General features: G+C 32.8%; 1 protein-coding gene and 1 non-coding gene across 2 annotated transcripts; both read left to right on the forward strand.

The window, feature by feature from the left end:
- The first annotated feature begins 1,425 nt into the window (after window positions 1-1,425).
- Window positions 1,426-4,953, forward strand: LOC25480331 (F-box protein PP2-A13). The gene is made up of 3 exons (XM_013587217.3): window positions 1,426-2,100; window positions 2,476-2,594; window positions 4,099-4,953. The coding sequence occupies exons 1-3, from the start codon at window positions 1,783-1,785 to the stop codon at window positions 4,517-4,519; spliced, it is 858 nt and encodes a 285-aa protein (XP_013442671.1). The 5' UTR covers window positions 1,426-1,782; the 3' UTR covers window positions 4,520-4,953.
- A 10,821-nt stretch (window positions 4,954-15,774) lies between these two features.
- On the forward strand, window positions 15,775-15,882 carry LOC120576287 (small nucleolar RNA R71). The gene has a single exon (XR_005642365.1). It is a non-coding gene; the product is annotated as a small nucleolar RNA R71 (small nucleolar RNA).
- The last annotated feature ends 5,249 nt before the right edge of the window (window positions 15,883-21,131 follow it).

Genomic DNA, 21,131 nt, shown 5'->3' on the forward strand with positions numbered 1-21,131 from the left:
TAGAGACCTAGAGGCAAGCCTTAGAAGCGTATGGTTTCCGCTTGAGTAGAAGTAAGACGGATTATATAGAATGTAACTTCAGCAAAAGGAGAAGTAGGTCTACCTTCGCGGTGAAAGTTGGAGATCATATCATACCCCAAGTTACATGGTTTAAATATCTTGGGTCCATAGTACAAAATGACGGAGAAATAGAAGCATATGTAAGCCATCGTATTTAAGCTGGGTCGTTGAAATGGAGAAGAACCTCAAGTGTTTTGTGCGATAAGAAAGTACCTCTTAAGTTAAAAGGAAAGTTTTATCGGTCAGCAATCAGAACGGAGTTGTTGCATGGTACAAAATGTTGGGCGGGTAAGAGTCAACATGAGAATCAAGTATGTGTAGCAGAGATGAGGATGTTGCGCTGGATGAGCGGTAAGACTAGACATAATAGGATTAGGAATGACACCATCAGAGAGAGAAAGTGGGGGTAGCACCTATAGTAGAAAAGTTGGTAGAAAATAGGCTTAGATGATTTGGGCATGTAGACAGAAGAGTAGATCAAATAGAGACAAAAGAGATGATTTGGGCATGTAGAGCGAAGACCCGTAGATGCCGTCATAAGAAGAGTAGATCAAATGGATGAGAGTCAAGTTAGAAGAGGTAGACGAATACCTAGGAAAACTATTAGAGAAATCGTTAGAAAGAATTTAGAAGTCAATTGGTTGGATCCAAATTTGGTTTGATAGAGTACTATGACGTCATTTGATCCATGTAGCCGACCCCACTTAGTAGGATAAGGTTTGGTTGCTGTTGTTGTATATTCTTAAAGAAAATGTAAACCATTAAATAAATGCACTAATATTAAAAAGACAAGTATTAAATAAAGGGTAAAAAAAACCTTTACAATAACAACGTACACCTTAAAAGTTGTGACATTCTTTTTATAAATATGTTCATAATTTTTTAAATTATTTTTTACAATAAGAACTGGAGAAACTATTTTAGACTCATCTCTTCACGATCCAACAATGGTAGATGAAGTGATTAAAGGTGCATGACCTTGTATAAAAAAAAAATCTATTAACAAGAAAATTAACAATCAAATAGCAAATGTAAATTTTCTTTTTCGGTATAAAAGAGCAAAGGTAAATTATTTCCTTGAAATATGTCCATTCTCATCAAAATTTAATTAGACCAAGGCTCTTTGATTCTAACTTTTTTCACTTAATTTGTTTATAAATGATTGAGATGAGAATGATAGGAAAGATTGTCCATCAACATACCGACTTTGTGTAATATATATCCACAAGAACAGTTTTTCTAAAAAGAAAAGGAAGAATAAATACATCATGTATACGTGGAGGGAAAGAAAGGGCCCATAATATCCACAAATGAAATGAGTAATTGAAATATATTTAAAGGATCCAATAAAATAATTAATACCTCACAAAAATCACAAATTATTCCCCTAAAAAAAAACCACATATTATATTCCATGCACACTCATTTACACGTCCACTTCAATTACAAATTCTTTTTTCTGGTTGCAGCTTTTGACAAGATCCTAATTAGAAATTTCCCTTTATGCCTTTTCCCACAAGATCCCCACCTCACTAGTTTGTGTCTTTCTTTAAATCCAAAATATTGTGTTTGTTTTGTGCTACACCTTCCCTTTTTATTGAAGCACCTTCTCTATCAAATTCTCCTCTTCCACTAAATTACCAAAAATCAAACCCCTTTAATTTCCATCTCTTAATTCTTCAATTTCATTAATAAAAAAAACATAAATCTTTCATTGATATTATGGGGGCTGGTATTTCTACCAATGATGATCATGAAGGATATCTTTCATATTCAAAGACTTGTTTAGATGATATTCCAGAAAGCTGCATATCTTCCATAATGATGAGGTTGGATCCTCAAGAGATTTGTAAATTGGCTAGAGTCAACAAAACTTTTCATAGAGCTTCCTCAGATGACTATGTTTGGGAATCTAAGTTGCCTCCAAGCTACAAGTTTCTTGTCAAGAAAATTCTTGGTGAAGAAAAACTTTGTTCTATGACCAAGAAAGAGATCTATGCTAAATTATGTCAACCTAATTTCTTTGATGGTGGTACAAAAGTAAGTAACTCAAAATTCTTGATTGGTAGTGGATCTGTTTGGAGGATCACTAGGTTTATTTTCAATTAACTAGATTGAGTTTTTCTCTATTTTTTTTGTTAAATGTGATTGCAAACTTTTTTTTTTCATTAGACAAATCCGTTTCTAATTTTTTTTTGTTAACTGTACAAGATGCCAAATTTTTGTAGAACACTTTTATTTATTTTTTCTCTAATATTCGTCATTATTTTCACTTTTTCTCGTAGATATATATCTTTGATATTATGCATAAAAAAGCTTATTGCTGGGGATCGTGGTTGCAAACAATTTTTTAAAGTTTGCTTTTAGACTGCATTGAAAAAGTTTTAATTTGTTTATATGTGGTGATTATTGTAGGAAATTTTGTTGGATAGATGCAGTGGACAAGTTTGTTTGTTTATTTCATCAAAATCTTTCAAGATAACTGGAATAGATGATAGAAGATATTGGAATTATATTTCCACTGAAGAATCAAGGTGAGAGCGGCTGCAGATTTAACTTTTATGATTTGTTTGGATGTATGTAAATATTATGTGATGAACTTGGATAAATGAAATTATGATTATTTTATTCTATCTTTTAAAGAAGAGAAAACTAAACATAAAAATACAATATCAAAATTTACATTAGATTTTTTTCTAAAATTCGGTATCCTATTTATGAACGAACTAATTCGAGATAATCAATCATACTGTCCACTTGCGAAGACTCCATTTAAAGCCATAACTATGTTCTGGACTTGCCCATCAAAATTGGCGTTAGAGGAAATGAAATATTAAACTGTGAGAAAAACACACTATAAAGATTCCAAATCAACCGTAGGCCAACCACAAATGAGTTTTTTACATCATATTTTAATCAAGTTTAACTCCATTTACCTAATTTATCAATATATTTTTATTTCTAAATACCTGATTTCAAAAATCAAATATCAACTATTTTAATTCGAATTTTATTTCTTTTCCCTCTTATTTTTCTCAATTCGTTGTTGTTATTGATTTTTTTTTTTTTTGAATAAATTCGTTGTTATTGATTTGTTTTCATCTCAAGAGAATGAATGCATTTGTCAGGATGCAAATGACAGGAGGAACTAAAGCTTTTATTAAAAACAAGAGTAATGTTTGTTAGATACCCTTTTCCCATTAGCTTAGTCAGCAATTCATATATTAAAATCCTATTGGCAATTTGCTTTTGCTTTACCATATTATATTTTCTTCCTAGCATAGTCAGCTATTCATATATTAAAGGTAATTAAAAGAATAAGGAACAAAAGTGCAACAACTTGCCCATAGAAAATGTTACAACGGTTAAAAAGGTCTTCTATTGAAATAAAGTATTTAATTAAATATTGTTAAAAGTCTAATGCCAACTAATTTGTCCTAGTGCCCTTCCAAAAGAAACTAATTTATCCTAGTCAGCCATTCCTATCTACAAGATAATTAAAGAACAAGAGTGCAATCAAGTGGCACATTGAAAATGACATCTTTCCAAAGAAAAGTGGCCTTAATAAATAATTTGGTCTAAATAGAAAACCCTCGAATTATTTTTGAAGTTTGTTTTTTTATAGGTAAATATTACTGGTAGTGTATTGACACTTTTTTATTTAATTGAGATTTGAATTATGAATTTTTCACCTCTTCAACGTCTTTAATTTTGAATCAGGTGAACTACTCAAGTCAATGAAGTATGATATTTGCCGATATTTTAATATAAAACTAAAAAGAATAGAAATTCAAATATATTCTTTTTTTTTTCTTTTGTCCATTGTAAGTTTTGTATAATGCATCACAAAACAAGCACTAGAATACAAATATATTTTCCTATTCACTTTTTTATATGGTACATTATGTAGCTTCTAATTTATCCAAGAGTGCAAAATCTCATTTTCTAAGGTTGCATATTTTTAATCCGGGTCAAAAAAACTTTCAAGTCATATTCTTCATTTTTTTAAACATTCTAATGTGTTTAATGAACTTGCAGGTTTAAAAGTGTTGCATATCTTCAACAAATGTGGTGGGTTGAAGTATTAGGGGAACTAGAACTTGAATTTCCAAAAGGGAACTATAGCATATTTTTCAAGCTTCAATTGGGCAAGACCACAAAGAGATTGGGTAGAAGAGTGTGCAACCTTGAACAAGTACATGGTTGGGACCTCAAGCCCGTTAGATTTCAACTATCTACATCCGACGGTCAGAATTCACTCTCACAGTGTTATATGAATGGGCCCGGAGAATGGGCCTACTATCATGTTGGGGACTTTGTAATTGAGAAGCCCAATGGGCTAATAAGCATCAAATTTTCTTTGGCCCAAATTGATTGCACACACACCAAAGGTGGTCTTTGCATAGATGGGGCAGTGATTTGTCCCAAGGAGTTAGCACATAAGTTGAAGCAATTTTAGCTAAAGTATACTCAATATTGCTTTTTCAAATTAAGCACGTTTGTAAGACCAAATATAGGTCTTTGTGCATTTCTTTTTGTTTATTATTTAAGATTTTTCGGATCAAAGATCATGGGGGAAAAAGGTTGTTGAAGAAAAAATGTTGGATTTTGGGACCAAATAACCTTGGATCTTGTGTGATGAGTGCCCCTACTTTTGTGTAGGTGTGAGTGTTCTTTTTCTAACTTGTTTGAAGGAAATAGGATTGTGAAAAATAGTGCTAATTGTTGAAGCTGTTAATGTTGTAGAGATTGATTTGTTGTAATTCACTTTTGTGTCTATTGCCATAATATGTTATGATGATCTACTCATGTACATATGAAAATGGTGCACTATTTTCAATGTTAAAAATGGTTGTGTTGATTGTAAAAAAGAAAATGGCTGTGTTGTATCTTCATCTTTTCATATCTTACAAAATAAAAATAATTTTTGAAAAAATATTATTAGTTAATTCATTGTTGAAAATTCACATTTGATATTTTAGTCGAGTAGTAAGAGTTTAGTATTATAAATCTTGACTTACAAAGTTTAAATCCTCTAAAAACGATTGTAAAAAGGTTGTTGAAAATTCATGTGTACATTTTCATGTTTACATTTTCATGTTCTATCTTGAATGGAGGCTTTTTACGGGTTTTTTTTTTCTTTCTTTTTTCTAACACTATCTATCTTTCCTTTTACATATGATATGTGTATTTTGGAAAAGATGGACGATACGAAGAACTTCTACGGGAAAGGTGTTCCCTCCCCTACTTGTACTGTTGATACTGCACCTGCCATCTTTGTCGCTCTGGCAGTTCTGCCTATATAGAAAGAGATGTTATATATACCAAGGTAGTCATTCAAGCTTAAATAATCCCTAATGGAGATATTTTGAAAATGGCTACCTCGTTGTTTTCTAAGGGAGATGTCCCTTTCAAGAGGAGGAGTGTGAAAAGAAATTATCGAGGAGACTGCCAAGAGGAAGAGTAAGGGAGACTGGTGAAAATTATTGCTTGGAGGAAATGACAAGAGTCGTCATATTCACTCTTATTCTAAATATCCTTGGTTGCTGATGACAAGTCATCCTACATTATTTTTAGCATGTTTTTCATTCATTTTATTTAGGTTTTGATCTAATATAGAGGAGTTTTGGAACAATTGTATATGATTTTACGAGATATTTTGTAATGTTTTCATTTAGAGTGATGTAATTCTAATTTTTATCGAAACCATGCAGTTCTTAGGTGTTTCTGATGTAATTCAAGTCAAAATCATGAAAATCGACAAAGCAAAGCATCTTAAAAGGATTTGGGAAGACAATGAATGAAGTTTCAAGAGGCATGTAAAGACATTACATAGAGGAGAATTCTATTTATTTCAAGTACCAAGACAAGTTTCATGGAAGAAAACACTCAAGAGAGGTGTGCGTTCATGGCAAGGAAAATAACAGTTTTTTTTGTTGTTTTTCCCTGCGGGTTGTTGGAAAAATCCTAGTTTTTCAGTCTAAACCCACTTGGAAATCAGCCTATAAATATAACTCTTCTCCTTCACAATTATTCATTTAGAACGAAGTGGTTTAAGAGAAAGGCAAGCTCTATGAGCTTCATGGTAGGAGTCCCTTAGGTGATAAATATAAGCTCTATCAGCCTATAAATATAACTCTTTTTCTTTAGGTGATAAAATTTCTTATTTTTCTTTTTCGTTTCTAGGACTAGTTAAGTTTCTTAGGTAATAGCTCTTTGTAATGTTTTATAGAAAGTGTTGTCGAAAGTGCTGGAAAATCGGCTAAAGTTATTGTTGCATAAGAGTATTTCTGACAACCAGTCAACATTTGTTTCAGGGACGTCTATTTTAGATAATGAAATGGTTGCTATTGAAGTTGTTCACTCTATGAAGTTGAAAACTAAACGTAAGCAAGGTAATATGGCCTTGAAGCTTGACATTAGCAAAGCCTGTGACCGAATTGTTTGGTTGTATTTAAAGAAGGTGATGTCAAAGATGGGGTTTTGCCAGCAATGGGTGGACTGAATTATGATGTGTATACAGACTAAGGATTATTCGGTATTAGTAAATCAAGAGTCAATTGGGCCTGTTCTCTCTGGAAGGGGACTTCGCCAAGGAGACCCGTTGTTCCCGTACTTGTTTATATTGTGTGCTAAAGGTCTATCAGCTTTTATAAATCAGGTGGAAGCTAGAGGCGACTTACATGAAGCAAAAATTTGTCGAAACGCGCCTATTATTTCTCACCTTTTATTTGCCGATGACTATTTCTTATTTTTCAAGGCTTTGGAAGAGGAGGCGCACAAAATGAAGAGTATTCTTAATATGTATGAAGCTGCCTCAGATTAGGCTATTAGCTTGCCGAAGTCTGAAATATATTATAGCAGGAATGTGGATAGTAATACTCAAAGTGTGATTACTTTGACACTTGGAGTTTAGGCGGTTCTAGGAACTGGAAAATATTTGGGACTACCTTCTATGATAGGTAGGAATAAGCAAGAAACTTTCAGTTATATTAAAAACAGATTATGGCAAAAGATTAGTCGTGGAGTAGCAAATGCTTGTCGAAAGCTGGTAGGGATTGAAGATAAATAATTATCACAAGAAAGAGGGGGTTTGAATTGTGATGTAATAAAAATTAAAATTCTTAAACAAATATGTTAGTAATTTAAATGTAATTTTAAATGGTTATAGTGAATGTGTGTGAATAGTGCGAATATAAAATAGATAAGGAAGAAGGATCACACAAAAGAGTTATCCTGGTTCACCCAATGTGGGTTAATCCAGTCCCCACAATACTTATGAGATTTTCCACTAGGTAGTTGAGTTATGACTTAATCTCAACTCCTTCTTTCTTTTAGATCTTTCTGATCTTTACAACACTTTCTTTCAACCTTCACTTGGTCAAGTCACTTGCCGTTACGAGCAAGAATTTTTACAACCTTTGTGCTTTCTGCACAATTACAGATTCTTTTGCAATGGTATTTGAATTTGAAAAGTATTAATCTTCTTTAAAGATTTAATACACAAAAAAGAGCAGCTTGCTCAAAACAAAGATGTAGTTCTTGTGTGATTTATAAACAAAGAGATTCTTGATGAATAAGTTCTTTTTCTTTTGCTCAAAAGTTGTTGTTTCATCTTGTTGTAGCTTTCTATTTATAGTAGAGGAATACTTGATAACTTTTTTTTTTCTTGCAGCGAAAGACTCATGGGAGCCTTTTGAGACGAAATTGTTCTTTTCAAAGTTGAGATCGATCTCTAAATCTATTGAAACTTTTCTTTGTACTTTGTTGCTTAGTACGTGAGACAAGAGCTTTGTACAACTCATTTTCTTTCCATTCTTGCTGTAGCTTTCAATCTTGAGCCCAAAGAAAAGGCTTTTGTTGTACTAGGTTGCTTTCTTGTTATGTTGTGAGGTGACCATAAAGTGAATATCCAAAGGATCATAGTTTTGTATTTGTCTTACACTCTTGATGTGTTGTCGAAATTATAATGGTCCTTCTCATGCCAACCCTTTTGCACATGATATTAAATATGTTCTTTTTGTTCATATGTACATCAGTAGTAAGCTTCAAATAATATTTCCTTGTCATGACATAACTTATGCTTCAAATATTTATTGCTGCCTCAAATATAACATTCTTTAATAATTCCATTACCCTGTACGTGTTTGGCCTTATTTGAATTTAAGTCCATATTTGAGACCAATGCTTGAGATCAATCTCTTAAAAATAACTTGATGCTTTCCTTGGAAATAATATAATGCTTATATAACAATTAAAATCAGAATTAATAAAGTTTAATTTAATTAGTTTGTTATCTTTAAAACTAAAAATTAGGGATTTAGATTTTATATCAACAGTAGGGAGGTGATGATTAAAGCTGTGCTGCAAGCCATTCCATCTTATGTCATGAGTATTTTCTTATTGCCTTCTAACCTTATTGATTCTATTGACTAAATGCTCAATGTCTTCTGGTGGGGAAATTGAGGTAGTAGTAGCAGAGGCATTCACTGGCTTTATTGGGATAAGCTCACGGTTCATAAGACAAAAGGAGGGATGGGTTTTAGAGACTTAACGACTTTCAATCTGCTGATGCTATGGAAGCAGGGATGGAAATTTCAAACTCAACCGGAGTGTTTTCTTACGAAATTATTTAAAGCTCTTTACTTCCCTCGTAATGATTGTCTTGATGCAAAAATAGGATATAATCTGAGCTTTGTGTGGCATAGTATTTTTAGTGCTAGACGAATTGTATGTGAAGGTGTTAGATGGAAAATTGGAAATGGCATAAACATTCCAATTTTCGATGCGCCTTGGCTATGGAATAGAGGAAGCATCTCGGGTGTAGGACAATCAATTAAGGTATTTCAGCAAACAAGAGGGCATTCTCTCATTGATCATAACAATAACTGTTGGTATTATAATATAATTAATTATTATCTTGATCAAGAAACTGTTCAGGAAATTCATAGCACTCCTCTTTTTCGTCAAGTCAAAGAGGACAAATTGGTTTGGAGAGTTGAGAAAAATGGGCATTACTCTGTTAGAAGTTTGTTGGAACAAAATGTGTTTAACATTACCCTTTGAGAGTTTTGATGATAACAAGGTATTAAAAATTGTCAATTGGATATGCTAATATTTGAAATTGATCCTTCATAGGACAATAACCATATCAGGCAAAAGATCATTCGTGATTGATCAAAGCTTCAAGCGACTCTATTTTGATGTGCTGGAAATTCACAGCTTCTCTTTCACACCTCTATATAAAGGAGTGAAGACTTAGAGAATGACAAGACTCTACAACAATTTAAAAGTGGCAAAACTCTACTGAAATTGTTCTCCATCAAAAGTTCACTTAGAATTTCTTATCAAAGCTCATATCTTAGAAATTCTAGAGTCTTAAGAGTCTGTATCTGATTGCGAACACCACCGATTGTATATCAAGTGTTCAACCTCAAACAATTTCCTTTGTAATTCTGTTTGAATAGAAGTCTCTTGCAGTTGTGCTTGAGCATAAGAAGTCTCTTGATTGTGTTCAGGAGCATAGGAAATCTCTTGCAGTTGTGTTTGAGTAGTTTGAAGTCTCTTGCCAGTTTTAGTAGTGAGCAGTTGTAATCAGATATTACATTTTAGTGAACTCTCCTTGTAAGTGCAAGGGGGACAAGACTACTTCCGGTTTTGTGGAAGGAACCTATATAATTGCTTTGTGTCCTTCCTCTCTCTCTCTCTCTCTCTCTCTCTCTCTCTCTCTCTCTCTCTCTCTGTGTGTTTTTATCCGCTGCATTTAGTATCTGAACATCACTACATAAGCTGAACTCTATCTGCTTCTGATCAGGGACTTCAGTAGAAGAAAACAAAGAAAAAGCAAACACAATTCAACCCCCCTTCTTGTGTTTTTCCCACTATCAATTGGTATCTAGAGCCTTGGTCTGTTGTCATAACACTCCACAATGTAACTGAAAAAGATCTGAGAAAAACATGTCTGGTGATGAACCTAGTTCCAATTAGAACAAAGACAACCACGTTGTTCCATATGATTATGGTAACAACAAGAAATCTGACTTTGGAAAAGTTCCAAAGTTTAATGGAGATCCTGAAGAATTCTCTTGGTGGAAAACCAACTTCTATAGTCATGTCATGGGTTTAGATGAAGAACTATGGGACATACTTGAAGATGATGCTGGTGACTTGGTCATTGATGAAGAAGTAGTTGCTATTGATAGAAAGAAACATACTCCTGCTCAGAAAAAACTCCACAAGAAGCATCACAAGAGCACTTGTCAAAGTTATACTTAAAGCAGAGTATATGAAGATGAGTGACAAATCTACTGCTAAGGCAATGTTTGCTTTTCTCTATGAAAACTATGAAGGTAGTAAGAAAGTCAGAGAAGCAAAAGCTCTTATGCTTGTTCATCAGCATAAGTTGTTCACAATGAAAGATGATGAAAGTATTGAGCAAATGTACTCAAGATTTCAGACTCTAGTTTCTGGACTTCAAATACCGAAGAAGAGCTATGTAGCTTCTGATCATGTGAGCAAGATACTAAGAAGCTTACCTGCAAGATGGAAACCTAAGGTTACTGCTGTAACACCCCGTTTTCTCAACATATAAATGTCATAACAATTATCAGAGTATTCAACAAATAACGGAATGCTACACTTCTTAAAAATCATAAATGAGATAATTAACTTATTATCTTTTCAAAAATCATCAACATATTAATTCAAACTTTGCAGCGGATTAAATTCATTAACATAGATAAGTCTTTGGCACGTAGGCCTCATTAAAACATCTCTTAAAATATCTAAATTAAAAACATAAGCAAGTAAAGGAATAGAAAATAGCCACAAAAGATCCCATCCCGTTACGTATCAGAGCATCCTAAGACTCAGTGAGGAAGAAGTCACTCACGACAGCAACACCAGCAACCTACTATCGATCACCTGCAAATTACTCATACGAAGAGCAACATTTCCAAGTAGAAGGGGTGAGATATCACAAAACAATAATATTAAGCATATAATTCAACAATTATATTTAACAACATAAAAACAGCTTATTATTCAACATTGATAGTAATATATCATAAATCACTTCATTCTTAATAATCATTGTAACACCCCGTTTTCCCAACATAAAAATTTCATTTAAATAATCAGAGTATTCAACACATAACGGAATGCTACACTTCTTAAAAGTCATAAATGAGATAATTAACTAATTATCTTTCCAAAATTCATCAACATATTAATTCAAACTTTGCAGCGGATTAAATTCATTAACATAAATAAGTCTTTGGCACGCAGGCCTTATTAAAACATAAGCAATACGTAAAGGAATAGAAAATAGACACAAAAGATCCCATCCCGTTACGTATCAGAGCATCCTAAGACTCAGTGAGGAATAAGTCACTCACGACAGCAACAACAACAACCTATAGACTAACGATCACTGATGAAATAAAACCGCAAGTGCACGGTTCTATCGAAGTAGTAAAATAAGAGTATCGTTCCGACAGGGAGTTATGAATTCAATTAACTTTTAATGATGATTAGATGAAAGAGTTTTAGATAAAAGTTTGGATTTTTAATTACAAGAAAATAAATAAGATAAAAGTCTTGGAATTATTGGTTCATCCTAACGACAAGTCATTCACAAACCAAACTATTAAACTTATAATCTTATGTTAGACCTAACTCCAAAACCCCTTTCTTTTGCTCCAAGACTCAATCCATCAAATATTCGTTCCTGAAATATAACAATATGCAATTGTAGTAAAATAATTCAAAAAGGAAATAATATTAATATAAAATAAACTTAAATCTAATTAAAACGAAACTAAATAATATATTAAAATAGATAATAAATGACTCATCAAACTCCCCCATACTTGAATCTTTGCTTGTCCTCAAGCAAAAGGCATAAACATGGTAGCATAAACAATATTATCGTATGACAATTTAATTAAAATACATGTCTCCTCAAGGGCTTTAATTTAAAGCGTACACTAATCACAAACTGAAGCATTTCTTGTAATCTTTATTCAACCCAACAATCAAGTTTCAAGTGAGTGTGTGTGTGTGTAGTCCAACCCTTTTCTTGCTCTTGTATAAGATATATATTATGAGGAAACATGTTCTAATCATAGTACTAAATCAACCAAGAAAAACTCTTTCTTCATTTCGTATAAGAGAGATGGGAGTGTTTGCGATTTTTTTTTTTTATCTTTGCCATTTGCACATTTTAACATACTTTATTTAAGGAAACAACACCTTCACGTAGGAAGTCGGAGGGCCTACCCCCTTCCCCAATCTAGATTCAATGGTGCCCCTTAAAACATCATCTTCACGTAGGAAGTCGGAGGGCCTACCCCCTTCCCCAATCTACATTCAATGATGCTTTTTAAAGTTTCTCAAGGTAACATCATCTTCACGTAGGAAGTCGGAGGGCCTACCCCCTTCCCCAATCTACATTCAATGATGCTTTTTAAAGTTTCTCAAGGTAACATCATCTTCACGTAGGAAGTCGGAGGGCCTACCGCCTTCCTCAATCTAGATTCAATGATGCAACCTTGAAATCAATTTGGCTATTTTGCTTTTTATAAACTCCCTTATACTAACTTATACTACTTTTACTTTGAGAATTGTTAAAGGTCAACGTACCACTAAAACAAGAACGCATTTCCTTAAAATACTTATTCATACACTTACTCAAGGGAAGCAACTTGTGTTTTTATCATTGGAGAATTTAGTCACTTTAAAACAAGATGTGGGTATATCAAAAAAACTTAAAACACAAGAGTTTACTTTCATGTACAAGAAATAACCAATTAAGAGGAGACAATAAAAATTTATGTCATGATATTTTTCAATAAAAATAAGCTACTTAACCATGCCTTTCACAATAAAACAAAACAAAAGAATAAAGTTCAAGGGAGTTTGGAAACACTACGACTCAAGACACTTTATTAGGCTCCCCCCACACTTAGGAGAAGCATTGTCCTCAATGATTTAGAAGAAGAATAAAAAGAAGAAGAAGAAGAAGATGAAGAAAGAAGAGAAGTAGAGAATAGTATAGGAAGAGGAGAGCTCACAATTTTATTGTAGTCCATAAGGTGGACCTTGGAGGTGAAGGTGTTGCATCATGTATCGGAACATTTGATTGTTTTATTCATTTATTTGATTTCCCCTTAGGACATCGTTTCTTAGCCCGATCATTTCAACACCTTGTCTTTGTTGCTCGGTGTATATTCTTTGAACTTCGGTTGGCATCCATGCCCACCGTTCATCATTATAGTTTCCACCGTCTTTTTGTTCATGGTGTTGTGCACCTACCTCCTCTTCATCACCACCATCATCATCACCATCATCTTGTACCTGTGGGTTAGTACCAACATAAAGCAAATTTTCCACCACCTCCGGATTAGTAATGTCCGAATTAGGTAGAATAATCAAACAATTAGCTCTAATAATTCTCCATTCATATTGGTAATTGTGAGTAGGGTCATGGGTTGTAAGGAAGGACAAAGTAGTGAGAGTATATAAGTTTAGATAATAGTTTTCCTCTATCCTCTTGATCCCTTGATTCACACTCACCCTAAACCTCTTAGCAATAAAAGTGATGATTTCACCTACCATTATATCACCCTTATCATCCGGTTTATTTTTATCAATTGAAACAAGATAATCAAGCAAATAATATCAAATGTTAACATGGTGGTTATAAAGCATGTCTCATAACATAAATAGCTCATCAGTCCTCATCATTCCCTACCTCTTTCCTAGTCTATCCATAGCATTATTATCAGTGTATCTACAAGCATAAATAGATTGCGAGATAAGATATTTAGACCTACTCCTTTGCTTGTCATTTTTAAAATTGATGCCATGGTTCTTGACCGTTGCTTTCTTTTTCTTTGCACCACTTCTAGAGCTTTCAATCTCCTTGCCTTTTTGATGCCATTGACCTAGTTGACTTGGTTTGGGTTTTAGGGAAGGTTAGGGTTTGGTAAGGTTTTGGTTTGGAAAGGTTGGTTTAGTGATGGGTTGAGGTTTAAGTGAGGTTGATGAGTTTAATGATGGAGATTGGTGAAGAATTTTTTTGGTTTTTGGGTTAGGGTTTAATGGTGTAGAATTTGGTGTTTGGATGGATGAATGTTGGTTTTGATTGGTGGTAAATGTTTGGAATGATGAATGGAGATAGATATGGAGGTTTAAAGGTTGATGTTATGGAGGTTTAGAGAGAGAAGTTGAAGGATGAGGGAAGTTTGTGTTTGAGAATGAGGGAAGAAGAAGAAAAGTGAAAAAAAATGGTAAAAGAGGGTCTGGGACCATGGCACGGCCGTACCACTACAGGCACGGGCCGTGCCAACTCTCTGGAAGTTGGTGAACTATGGCTAGGTTACAGGCACGGCCGTGCCAAGCTTCTGGACATGCAAGGCTCAATTTTCTTCATTTTTCGCATCATATTTGGACAAATACCTACAAAATAAATTAAAACAACACAAAACAAACAAAATAAAAGCAATTAAACCCGTGGGTTGCCTCCCACGAAACGCTCGTTTAAAGTCATTAGCTTGACAATCAAGAGGTTTCTCTACCCTATACCCAATCTTTCCCAAAGGGATAACGACATCAACCTGAAGTTCTCTCCCAAATCACACATGGCTTTCTCAATGCTTTCAGATCCTATGACACAAGGTATGGGAAAACTTTCTGGATTCTTAAGTTTAGATGGCAATTTGTTTGGAAGTATTTCAATAAAAATTCTAAATTGGTCATCTAACTTGGATTTGACAAAACCTTGTTTTAATGGATTTTTAGGCTCATGAGGTGGTGAAACAAATGGCTTTTCATTCTCTCCTATAGTTTTCTCACTTTGAGGCTCATCACTTCCAATCTCTCCCTCGTTGTTCTTAATTTTCACAACGGGGTCCTCTAATTGGTTACCATCCCTAAGAGTAATAGAACTTATATGGCCTTTGGGGTTGGTTTCAGTTTAACCTGGAAAGATCCCAGTGGTTTGAGACGAAGCAGTCACGTGTTGGGCCACTTGAGAGATTTGGGTTTCAAGTATCTTATTGTGAGTTGCTATGGAGTCTACCTTGGATGTGACTTTGGCAAGAGAGTCATTCAAAAATCCAGTTTGGTTTTTAAGCTCTTGGAGTTGCTTGGATTGATTTATAACATAATTTTCCATTAAAAGTTCCAAGCTGGATTTTTGAGGGACTCTTTGGTTGTTTGCATAAGTGGGTGGTGTTGTTTGTTGTCCAAAAAGATTTTGAGGGGTTTGATAAAAAAAATTGGTTGTTTCTAAACCCTCGATTATATTGAGCATAGTTTACTTGCTCAGGACCTCTAACAACACTACCTAGTTGGCAATCAATGTCAATATGGCCAAATACACCACAAACTTCACAAGGAGGTGATACAGGAGCAGGTGTGACAACACTAGTATTCATTGTATCAAATTTTTGTGTTAGTGCGTCAACCTTAGCAGTTAGATGATCAAGGGAGGAAATTTTGTACATACCTGCCTCTTTTTTAGAGGGTGAAGAAGCAGTGATGACTCTCTCACTTGTCCACTGATAGTGGTTTTGTGCCATGCCCTCGATCAAATCATATGCTGCTGTGTAAGTTTTATTCATCAAAGCTCCACCTGCAGCTGCATCAACATAAATTTTTGTGGTATACGAAAGACCATTATAACAGGTGTGGATAATAAGCCACTTCTCTAAACCATGATGGGGGCAAAGCCTAAGCATTTCTTTGAAACGCTCCCACGCATCGTAAAGAGCTTCACCATCTTTTTAAGCGTATTGAAAAAGCCTCGCCCTTAATTGAGAGGTTTGAGAAAGGGGAAAGAATTGGGCAAGGAAAGCTCGCCTCATTTGGTCCCATGAAGTGATAGAACCAATTGTCAATGAATGAAACCAAGCACTAGCTCTATCCCTTAAGGAAAAAGGAAAGAGGTGCAGCCTTACGGCCTCTTGGTTTGCCTTCAAAGTTCCACTGAGTCTTAGAAAAGTTGAAATATGAAAATTCGGATCCTCAGTGGGTGATCCAAAAAATTGATTCTGCTGCACTAAGGAAATAAGTGCAGGTTTTATTTCAAAATTATTACCCTCAACCGTTGGGTACACAATAACATCGTATGGCTCATCAGAAGATGTTATTGCATACTCTTTGAGAGCACGTTCCTCAACCATATTGTTGTTATTATGTGTTTGTCATCTTCTTTTGCGCAAGAATCTTTCGATCTCAGGAACTAATTCACCAAGACTTTTGTTTCTTCGCATAAAAGAATGAGAACTCAAGAAGTTAACGGTAAAAACTAAGAAATAAAAAGAGGAAGAAAGAATAAAAATAAAGAGAAAGATTTTTTTTTTCTTCAGTCTAATCGTTAAAAAAAAGAATTAATCAAATTGCAATAACTCTCCGGCAGAGGCGCCAAAAACTTGATGAGATAAAACCGCAAGTGCACGGTTCTATCAAAGTAGTAAAATAAGAGTATCGTTCCGACAGGGAGTTATGAATTCAATTAACTTTTAATGATGATTAGATGAAAGAGTTTTAGATAAAAGTTTGGATTTTTAATTAGAAGAAAATAAATAAGATAAAAGCCTTGGAATTATTGGTTCATCCTAACGACAAGTCCTTCACAAACCAAACTATTAAACTTATAATCTTATGTTAGACCTAACTTCTAAAGACAGTTTCTCTTTTGTTCCTCTAGCTGTAACACCCCGTTTTCCCAACATAAAAATTTCATAAAAATAATCAGAGTTATTCACGTAAACGGAATGCTACACTTCTTTTCTTAAAATCATAAACTGAATAAATAACTATTTATCCTTTAAAATTCAATAACAAAATCTTTAATACTTTGCAGCGGAATTTATTCGATAGCTAAAACCGTATTTGGCACGAAGGCCTCATCATTAATATATCATACAAATCCGATCAACATCTTATTCATAAAAATTCTTTAAGCAATACGTCAGGAATAGAAAGACAACATTAAAATTCTCATCCCGTTACGTATCAGAGCACCTAAAGACACACATGAGAGCTAATCCACTCACAACAGCAACTTAAACTCGATCACCTGCAAGTTACTCATACGAAGAGCAACATTTTCAAGCAGAAGGGGTGAGATTTCACAAAACAATAATATCAAGCATATAATTCAATAATTATATTTAACAACACAAATAACTTCATCTATTAGTAATAATAATTCTTCATGCATAATCCTTAATGGTCCAACCAACTTCTAATTATCATTTACTTTATATTCATCACATTATAAATATCATCATATAACACATATTAACCAAATCGTAACAAACATAGATCATCACATCATAGTCATAGTTCATATATAGCATAACAACATCTTAATCCTAATTCATATAAGACATAACAACATCATTAATTTGTAATAACATTTCTCCACTAAGCATCACATTAACAACTCATAATAGAAGACAACTTAGCAACTATACGTAACATCATCAATTCATAATAATACTTATTCATCAATTCATGAATAAAAGACAACTATCAACTTAATCATAACCATCATCAAGTACATTTAACAACTCATAGATAACATGATGTAATCATCATCACTAATAACTTAAACTACACAATATAATCATCACTTAATAATAATAATTATATACATCATAACATAAACATCTTCTTATAATAATATATCAACAACAACATATTCATCTTCTTATATTATATAGCAACAACGTATTCATAACATTCACTCAATAATAATTAATCATATATAGTACAACATCATAACAACTTAACAATATCATAATCAATATCTTACACAACATAGCAACATAACCATATCATAATCAACATCTTAAACAACTTAGCAACATAAAAATATCATATTCATTATCTTAAACAACATAGCAACATAACAATATCATGATCAATATGTTAAACAACATAGTAACATAACAATATCATATTCATTATCTTAAACAACATAGCAACGTAACAATATCATAATCAATATGTTAAACAACATAGCAACATTTTAGTCAACATCATATAATTCAAATCGTATAATCTTCGTAGGTACTTCTTTAACAACACATGGGTAGAACACAACTCGACAACTCATGGATGATAATTCATCGACAACTTAACAACTCATGGATGATAATTCATCAACAACGACCTTGACTCGACAAATGCGACAATGCAACTTAGACACTTATATGCATGTGGTACCAATCGTCATCATAAGTATTAATATACTTTAATCGTGCGGAGGACAAAGCTCCTAAACGTGCGGAGGATAAAGCTCCTAATCGTGCGGAGGACAAAGCTCCTAATCGTGGTGAGGACAAAGCTCAATGAATGCTAATGCATGGACTCTATCAACAAGACACCTTAATCAACTTATCACTTATACATCCAATAATTTGGAGTTCATCATCAACTTATTCATACTAATAATCGTGCGGAGGACAAAGCTCCTAATATAATTCAATAATATTTCGAGTAATGCATTTAATCATTAATTCACATCACAAACAACTTAGCAGTTCATAATAGCAACAGAAACAGCACAAGCAATTCACAACATAACAATATTAATATGAAGTATCAACAACTTAAACATCATACATCTTCCACATAAGTCATATAAATATTTCACATAACCAACAACAGCAACATAGGCGACACGTAAACATCTCAAGATATAACAATATCAAATGATAATCAACAACAACTCATGCAACTTAGTTTAACAACAATTGCAGCATAATCAATTCATATCAAGCTTAATAACAATTCATTTCAACAACATCTTGATCATTCAATAATATTTCGAGCAATGCATTTAATCATTAAATCACAGTATATAATATTCTCTCATTAATCATATCATCAAAGTAAATCATATTCATTACAACAACAAATTAGCACAATCAATAATGATAATCATCATATATAACAATTACAAATGCATGTCATCAACATCTCAATCTCAATCATCAAACATAATTCATGCAATATATATCTAATTATATCACATTATAAATATCATCAAATCATCTTAATCATTATCTAAGGTCTAAGGACAGTTTCTACATCTTTTTAACAAGTTTCCACCGTTTATTCATTAATTCTACAATTTTAACTTACTTTTCAATTCCTCAAAAACTTATCCTACATCATGTTAAACCTAACCATTGATTCACATACTTAATAGAATTGCAAAGTTAGTCTCACCCTTATCTTTGGATTGATCGACGAAGGATTCTACCGCTTTCTCTTCTCTAAAAGGATATTAAACCGAAGAGGGATTATGGTCTTAAGAACCCTTTTAATTCCGAAGGGATAGAAAGGAGTAGAAAAAGAAGAAAGACTCGTCAACACAAGTCAAAAGAGGGAGAAGAGAAGAAAAGCACAGGAAGCATCAACTGTGAATTTCGGTGTGTAGAATGCACTGTGTGAGTTCTCTATTTATAGAGATAATTTACAACTAATAAGTGAGAAACTTTGGAAACAAGTAATGCACCTATTAGATCTAGTAATTAAATATATCAATTGAGTACCAAAATATATTATATTAAGTACAAAAATATATTATTCAGTACAAAAATATATTAGATTGCCTACCAAAATCTCAATATTCTATTCTAATATATATATAATATTTATACAACAAATAACAATTATATCTTTATAACAAATATATTTCTATAACATATATATATTTCTACACCAAATAAGAAATATATTTCTACACCAGATAAAATATAGTTCAACACAAAATAACATATATCTCTACACAAATTAACATATATTTCTACAACAAATCATGTGTATTTCTACAACAAATAACATTTATTTCTATAACAAATCACATTTATTTCTGCAACAAATCATATGTATTTCTATAACAAATAACATTTATATTTCTAAACCAAATAACATATATATATATATATATATATTTCTAAATCAAATAACATATATATTTCTAAATCAAATAACATTTATATTTCTAAACCAAATAACATATATATATTTCTAAATCAAATAACATTTATATTTCTAAACCAAATAACATTTATATTTCTAAACCAAATAATATATATACATTTCTAAATCAAATAACATATGTTATATTTCTAAATCAAATAACATATATATATTTCTAAATCAAATAACATATATATTTCTAAATCAAATAACATATATATTATATTAATAAATATATAACATATATCATAACAAAATATCACTCATCAAAATAAATCATATAAAACACACAAATCATATAAGTATATACTAAACTCATTTAAAAATAATCAAATAATTAGAGAGGGCGTTACACTAGCAACCAAGCCTATTTCGCTGACTTGATTACTATTAGATTTTGGTCCTAAATTGCAACCAAGCCTATTTCGCTGACTTGATCACAATTTAGAATCCTTGAAGTTCGAAACTATATGTCTCAAAGATTGTAAAGACTATTTCGCTGCCTTTACAATCTTTGTCTAAATTCACTTGTTCGAATATCAAAACAACACTTTCGTTTTATGAATTGATATTTGAGATGATGGACGAACAATTATCAAACCCTCCACTTTCGTTTCCACAGTTTGATAATGGTTAATCCACGTTAAAGCGGTGAATTTAGATTAGAGATTAGGGTTACATAAGATTAAGGTTTAAAGCTTGGTTTGATTAGGATTATGTCATTAGACTTATCCAACAATCCCAAGACAAGAGAAGTCTACTCACTAACGTTCATTGTAGACATGGAGAAGAAGAAAGAAGGCATAAAAGTAAATGACAAGAAAATAAAGGTGAACTTTTATTCAAAGAAACAATTTTCACTTATTATTTCCGAGAACAAAAGATTATTATTTGTGATGGCTAGCTACTCTATTTATAGTTTACATTCGACTTAAAATGTAAGCAATCACTAGAATGTTCCACAAGTAAACTAAAACAGAGTAGTTTAAAATCTAAACAAAAGCAGCAAAAGTAGTTATAGAGTGTAGCACGGGCCGTGCCAAGTTTCTGACTTGAGCGAGATATAT

Source organism: Medicago truncatula, chromosome 6 (assembly GCF_003473485.1).
Source record: "Medicago truncatula cultivar Jemalong A17 chromosome 6, MtrunA17r5.0-ANR, whole genome shotgun sequence".
Lineage (NCBI taxonomy): Eukaryota > Viridiplantae > Streptophyta > Magnoliopsida > Fabales > Fabaceae > Medicago > Medicago truncatula.